Source organism: Choloepus didactylus, chromosome 18 (genome assembly GCF_015220235.1).
Source record: "Choloepus didactylus isolate mChoDid1 chromosome 18, mChoDid1.pri, whole genome shotgun sequence".
Classification (NCBI taxonomy): domain Eukaryota; kingdom Metazoa; phylum Chordata; class Mammalia; order Pilosa; family Megalonychidae; genus Choloepus; species Choloepus didactylus.
Window position 1 is genome coordinate 70,796,841 of NC_051324.1, and position 7,230 is coordinate 70,804,070.

The following is a 7,230-nucleotide window of genomic DNA, read 5'->3' on the forward strand; positions in this document are numbered from 1 at the left end:
GAGGGACATGTTATAAAATAACTGTCCAATGCCAAAGATAAAGAAGAAATTCTGAAAGCTGCAGAGAGAAGCAATGTGTCATGTGCAGGGTGTCATGTCAATAGATTAAATGCTAAGTTCTCATCAGAAACCATACAGGCAGGCAGGCAGTGGGATGACATATTTAAAATGTTGAAAGCAAAATTCGCCAACCAAGAATTCTATATCTGACAAAACTGTCTTTCAAAAATGAGGGAGGAATTAACACAATTACAGATAAACAAAAGCTGAGGAACTTTATCTCCACCAGATGGGCCCTACAAGGGATGCTAAAGGGAGTTGTACAGGTTGAAAGGAAAGGACATTAGACTATCGACTGAAACCACATGAAGCATTTATATTTATACGTACATGGTAAATATAAATATCAGTACAATTGTATTTTTTATTTCCTACAGCATCTAAAAGGCACATGCATAAAATGTAATGATAAATCAGTGATTTTGGACTCATAATGTAAAAATATTTAACTTGTGACAAGAACTACATAAAGGTGGGGGACAGAAGGGTATAAGAACAGAGTTTTTGTATGTTATTGATGTTGTTAAGTTGGTATCAAAGCCAACAAGATTGTTACAGATTTAGGATGTTAAATTTAAGCTCCATAGTAACCAGAAAGAAAATAAGAGATTATGTAAATTCAGAGACAAGTTACCAGGGGTGGAGGGCAGGGGCAGTGGGGAGTTGATACAAAAGGAGTATAGGTTTCTGTTTGGGTGAAGGGAAAGTTCTGTAATGGATACTGGTGAGGGTACTGCAGCCTTGTGAATGGATGTTTCCACAATTAGACAAAGAAAGAAAGAGAAACTAAAAGAGATAATGACAATTAAATGCAATACATGAGACTAGATGGGATCTAGGAAGGGAGAAAAGGCTCAAAAGGACAGTATTAGGACATAAGAAAAAATTGTAATATAGACTGTAAGCTTTATGTCATCGTTAAATTTCTTGAACTTGATAACTGTACTTAAGGTGGTTACCTAAGTGAATATCCTTGTTCTTAGGAAATGTCCATGGCAGTATTATGTGCTCAAGGAGCATGATATATACAACCTGCTCTCAAATGTTCAGAGAACAGATAGATGGATAGATAGATACAGATAGATAGACAGACAGACAGACAGGATACAAATGAAAGGTAGAAGGTGGCAAAATGTTAAAATTGGTGGATCTGTGTATTTGGGGGTTGGGGGTATATTGGAGTTCTCTGCTCTCTATGGGGTTTGTATTATTTTTGCAACTGTCCTGTAAGTTTGAAATTATTTCAAAATATATATATATTTTTGTAAACAGAGGAAGTGAAAAGATTGTGGAGGAGATGCTCACACTAGGTCACTAGGTGCTGACCAGTCCCGGGGGTGGCCTGAGGGTGGGGAGGAGCCAAGGCCACTGGAGGTCAAAGACCTTTGGGACAGAGATGTTGGAGGGAGCAACCTCTGTGATACTGGTGAGCTGTAGTTGAAGTAGAACAGAAAAGTGCACAAACTGGAAGCTTGGATTTTGTTCTGGTTTGCTAAAGCTGCCTTTATGCAAAATACCAGAAATGGGTTGGCTTTTATAAAGGGGATTTATTAGGTTACACATTTACAGTTCTAAGGCCATAAAAGTGTCCAAACTAAGACATCAATAAGAGGAAACCGTCACTGAAGAATGGCTGATGGCATCCAAAACACCTTCTGAGCTGGAAAGGCACGTGGCTGGAATCTGCTGGTCCTTTGCTCCTGGGTTCTGGTTTCAAAATGGCTTTCTCCAAAATATCTCTGGGCTTCTGTCTCTCTTAGCTTCTCTCAGCTCTCTGCTTGGTTCTCCTGGGATGTTTTTCTCTAAGCGTCTGGGAGTACTCTTTTAGCATCTCCAGGGCAAACTCTATGCTTCATCTCTTAACTTAGCATGTCCAAATGTCCTTCTGTCTGCATCTCCAAGCATCTAGGTCTGTGTTGGCTCTTAGCTTCTCCCAGGGGCAAACTCTGGGTAACATATCTTAGCTTCTCTCCAAAACATCTCTCTCAGGTTCTCTGAGCTCCCTCTCTTCATGAGCTCTCTTAAAGTGCTCCAGTGAACTAATCACTGGATGGGTGGGGTCACACCTCCATGGAAATGATCTAATCAAAAATCTCACCTACAGTTGGGTGGGTCACATTCCATGGAAACAACCTAATCAAAAGGTCTCACCCTAATCAAAAGACTAATAAGTCTGCCCCCACAAGATTGCAGTAAAGAACATGGCTTTTGTGGAGGACATAATAGATTCAAACCAGCACAGCTTTTCACACTGCTGGGTAACCAGCCTTCAATTTGCAAAAATGAACATTGCATTATTCACCAGCACCCCACACACACAAAAAAACCCTTGTTTCTCCCCCAGGCAGTCACTATCCTGGTTCTAACACATGGAGTGGAGTCACCTCCCTGGAATTACCCAGTACACACTCATTTCCTGGCTTCTTTTCCGCCCAATGGCTTGTTGGCGAGAGTCATCTGTGTTGCCGCGTGTTACCACTGTTTGTTCTTGTTGCTGGTCTTACACTTTCTGTTTTTTTCCCAGTCCGTTCTATTGTTGATGATGGCCCTTTGGTTCTTTCCAGTTTGGGCCTATTATGAAAAGTGCTGCAGGGAGCATTTTTGTTCTTTTAGTGTTGGGTCAGGTGCACAAAAGCGTCAGCTTGTGGGGGTGTGTGGGGGGGGATGTCCAGCGTTAGCAGCTCCTGCCAGAACATTCCAGAGTGGTGGCCACACCACATCATGGTTATTTAGGGGCCGCAGGGTGGTGGCAGGCCCTGAGGACAGGTGTGCGTGGAGGGTGGGGATGGCAGGATGGTGGGCATCTCTAAGGACATTGTTATGGGTTAAATTATGTCTTCCAAAAGACATGTCCGAACTCCTGGTCCCATGAACGTTACCCAGTTTGGAAACAGGGTCTTTGATTGGTTAAGAATGAGGTCAAATAAGATTAGAGTGGGCCTGAATCCCATAAGACTTGTGTCCTTTAAGAGGAGAAGAGACAGACTGAGAGAGAGAGAGAGAAGACAGTCATTTGAAACCAGAGGCTGCCCCTGGAGTGACACTGCTGCAAGCCGAGGAGGAAGCCAGGAGTGAGGCCCGGAACAGATTCATCTTCCCTGCAGCCTTCAGAGGGAACGAGGCCCTGCCGACACCTCACTTTCAAGCTTCCAGCCTCCAGAACTGTGACACAACAAATTCCTGGGGTTGGAAGCCACCCTGTTTGTGGTACTTTGTTAACAGCAGCCCTAGGACATTAAGTCGCTTTGCTCGTTGGGTTGGTTTGTGCAGCAGATCGAAGTGCTGATGGACAGCAAGGGGGTGAGGGTTAGACCTCCGCTGCTGGGAATTTTCCCCAGAACTCTCCAGAAAAAAGATCCCGTGGGGGAATCAGACCTTGGTTACGGACACAATGGAGAAAGCTCTGTGGGAGTTGGGCAGGGCACAAGGAATCATTCCCCAATGATCACGCCCCGTCAGTGGCTTGCCACTGTCTACACAGCAAGCTCTGATTACCGCCACCTGCACCCTGCAGCTGTGCAGTCTAGCCCTGCCTGCCTCTGCAGGCTCATGAGCTCTACCTGCACATCCTGGAGCCTGACTGGGGCCTTTCTCCCCAAGGCCAATAGATCCGGGCGTGAGGATGTTCTTCTAGAACCAGCAGGATACTCGTGTGAAATCCCAGGGGCCTAGTGATGCAGTCACGGCTGCATGTAACAGAGCGAGAGGACCTGTGCTGGCCACTCCCGCTTCCCTTACTTGCTGGTGGCTTTGAGCAGGTAATTTAACCTCTCTGAGCCTCAGCCCCCTTGTCTATAAAATCAGATTGGTACTCGATTACCCAGGGCCCAGCAGCAGTGAGCCCTGTAACTGGCAGTGTTGACAGGCTGCCAGAGTCCGAAGGTCCCTCCGTGGGTGCTGGCCTGACTCTGGGGGACAGAGGGTGAGTTGCCTGTGCCCCAGCCAGTCGGGGTCAGGGGTCAGTGCTCAGACCCCTGAGGCTTAGCCTCGTGCTTCTGTGCCCGACCCCTGGGGCCCCCATTCGGCTGTGGGTAATCCCTCCTGGGTCCAGTGCTGACATGTGGCCCTCGGCGGGAGGGAAGCTGCCAGAGCCCCGTGGGTGCCACCCGGCCTGGTGCAATGCGGGGCACGGGGCGGGGGACCGAAAACCTCTGAGAACAACGTCACATGCTGCTGGGACGCCCGCTGCAGTAGCCCTGCATGTGCCCACGAGTCCCAGATTTTCCTGGTTCCTGCATCTGTGGATGGGCCCTGGGATGACTGGCTCTGTGGGGGACAGTCCTGGTAAATGGGACACTCCCTCCCTGGCTTTCAGTCTTCAGCAACAGGAGCTGCCTTGCTGGGCAGAAGGGGAGGTGGGTGGGGGCAGGATGGAAGTGGAAGCCATGGGGCTTTTTAAGTGTCTCTTGGAGGTGGAAGAAGTGGCCTCTAAAACTGCAAATCTGTAGGATGTCACGGAGAAACACAGGGTGCATCTGCTGAGCTGGGGGCGGGGCAGGAAGGATCTTGTGTGTGCCTTCCACGCCTGCTCTTCCCCATCAAACCCTGGGTTACCCCCAGCAGCTCCTGATATCCCCCAACACCCCCACTACCAGCAGACTCTGAACCTCAGATTACCCTTCTGCAGCCCCCAAACCCTCACTATACCCCCCCACCATGCTTCAAACCCCACATCAACCCCCTGCAGCCCCTTAATCCCCTCCACACTCCCTCACCAGGCTTTGAATCTGGGTGACCCCCGGAAGCCCCCAGACCCCCCCAGTCCCCCCACCCTGTATGCAAGGGGCCTGGCTGAGGCCGTCTGGGTAAATGTGGAGGCTCCCTGAGGACCCAGCTTGATTAAAGGGTCTTCTCTCCAGGGCTGAGAGCTAAGTGTGCCTAAAGAGCTCCCAGACACCCCACCTTGTACCCAAAGCACCCTAACATCTCCCTCTGGGTGGGTAAACCACTCTAGACACCCAAGTGCCAGTGCCCACCCACCCACCCACCACTGCAGAAGTGGCCCTTGCATGCTCGTATCCCCTCAGCCCCGCCCCCTTTTTTGACCAGAAGTGTTGGGGTGGCCTGGGCTGCATCGATCCTGACCCCTCCTGCCCTCTCCCGGGCTCACGTGCCCCTGGAGGCAGCCGAGACCGGAATTTCCAAGGCTGGGAGAAAAGAGGCGGTGAGAGCCCCAGATTTGCATTTCTGGAAGCTGCCCCGGGGCCAGCACCTGGGGGGTTCTGCCCATCCCACTGTGGGCACTGGCCCCACCCCAGCTCCAGCTCCAAAAGGAGCAGGACGCCATCGTCATCACACTGGCTGCCGCTTTGGGATGAGGCCGGACCCCTGAGCCTCGCTCTCCTCTGACGGGTGCTTGGGGGCCCTCTTCAGCCACGCAGGCCACTTCCGGGGCCGCGGCGTCCCAGGGAGGCACCCGTGGGCACGACATCCACGCAGAGCTGCCCCTTGAAGCCTGCCGCCCCATGCCCGCCGCCAGGGGTCCTGGGCTCCCCGGGTCACCAGCGTCGCCACGCGCTCCCTGCTAGTGGGTTCCGCTGCCTCACCCCGGAGGACGCCGCCAGCATGTCTGAGATCGAGCGTGAAGGTGCGTGTCCCTGTGCGATGGCTGGGACTCCGGTCCTGTCGCCCTTGGGGGAGAAGACCCCGTCCTGGCTCCTGAGATCACCTTCTGTTCTTAGAGACTAGTCCCCAGAGCATCAGGCCGTGCGTGTGTGTGTGTGTGTGTGTGTGCGTGCGTGCGTGTGTGCGCGTGCGTGCGTGCGTGCGTGTGTGCGCGCGCGTGCGTGTGTGCGCGCGTGTGCGTGTGTGCGCGCGTGTGCGTGTGCGCGCGTGTGTGTGTGCGTGTGCACACGGGTGTTCATTCATGATCGGAGCAGGGAAGCGGGAAACGACAGCCTGAATCCTTCCTCAGCTTTCCTGCCGGGGAGGGTTGGGGCGGGAGACCCCAGGCCATCTCCCACCGCCAGTGCCCGAGCCCTTGAGCCCTCAGGCCCTCGGCTGTGCCCTCTGGCGTGGCCTTCCTCTCGGCCTCGGGCATCTGCCCCCCGCACCTGGAGGAGACCCGGCGCTTCCTGACCTGTGCCCGGAGCTGTCCCTGGGCTGGTTCGAGGCGGGCCACATCGTGGCCTTCATCATCGGCTGGCTCTGGGACAAGGCAAGACCCACTCAGGTGAGGACCGAGCAGGGTGCCTGGAGAGGAGTCCGGGGCTGCCTTCCTGCCCCCGGGGCCTCGTGGGCCCCTCTCGAAGGCTTTGCTCAATCTGGGCGAGAAGGGAGCCTGATCGGAGGCCCCCAGGGAACGCCACCTTGGTCCCGGGCAGGAGGGTATGGGGGGCGGGAGGCCAAGGTGACCTCGCTGGCTCGCCCCCAGGACTCGCTGGCACTGCACAGGCCTGAGGGCCGCGCCGCCCACCTGCACTTGCTGGCCGGGCACCGCACCTCCCAGGGGCAGGGCAGAGGCCCTGAGCTGCTGTGGCACCACCTGCTCCACCCGGGCAGCCAGCCCGCCGCACACTGGGCCGCTCACGTGCCAGGAGGCGCTGGTGCCCTCTGCAGAGGTTTGGCCTGGGCCTGTGTGCCGTCACCACGGGCTCCCTCACCTTCACCGAGCTCCACTGCTACCCGCGGGGCCACACCTGCCCGTGCAGGAGCAGCGGCTGCTGAGCACCTGGCTGCTCACCTGGACGCTCGCCCATCTGGCACCTGCCTCTGTCCCGGCCTCACCCTGGTCCTAATGAGGGAGGGAGGGAGGCAGCAATTCCCAGGCGGAGTGGAGGGGGGGGGGTGTCAGAGAGGACATGGGGTGGCTTCTCACTGCCCAGGGCAGGAGTGGGGTCTCCTCCCATCTGTCCCTGAAGGCCGTGTGGACATCTGCTTTCCAAATTCTGGGCCCACATCGGGCTGGTTTGGTGAGTGGAGCCAGGCAGAGGTGCCCTGGAGTCGATGCCCCAGCTCCCCTTTCGATCCCTGGAGCCACGGACAGCCCCTCTGGGCAGGGGGGCAGGAAGGGGCTCAGCCTCACAGGAGCCTGGTGCTGCGCAGAGGCTGGGAGCAAGATGGGGGAGTGAGGCCGCAGCCTGCAGGACGTTGTCCCCTCCCGGCTCCCCCCCAGCCCAGGCACTGCCCCCACCCTTGGAAATAAAGGGGCCATGCCCCTCTGCCACCCGG

General features: G+C 54.6%; 1 protein-coding gene across 1 annotated transcript; it reads left to right on the forward strand.

Annotated features, from left to right (window-relative positions):
- The first annotated feature begins 3,734 nt into the window (after positions 1-3,734).
- AANAT (aralkylamine N-acetyltransferase) lies at positions 3,735-6,786 on the forward strand. Its single transcript, XM_037810547.1, is given in 8 exon segments — positions 3,735-3,818; positions 3,926-3,982; positions 5,434-5,645; positions 6,077-6,138; positions 6,141-6,232; positions 6,434-6,582; positions 6,584-6,610; positions 6,612-6,786. Coding segments are annotated over 8 exon segments (798 nt in total). The 3' UTR covers positions 6,727-6,786.
- The last annotated feature ends 444 nt before the right edge of the window (positions 6,787-7,230 follow it).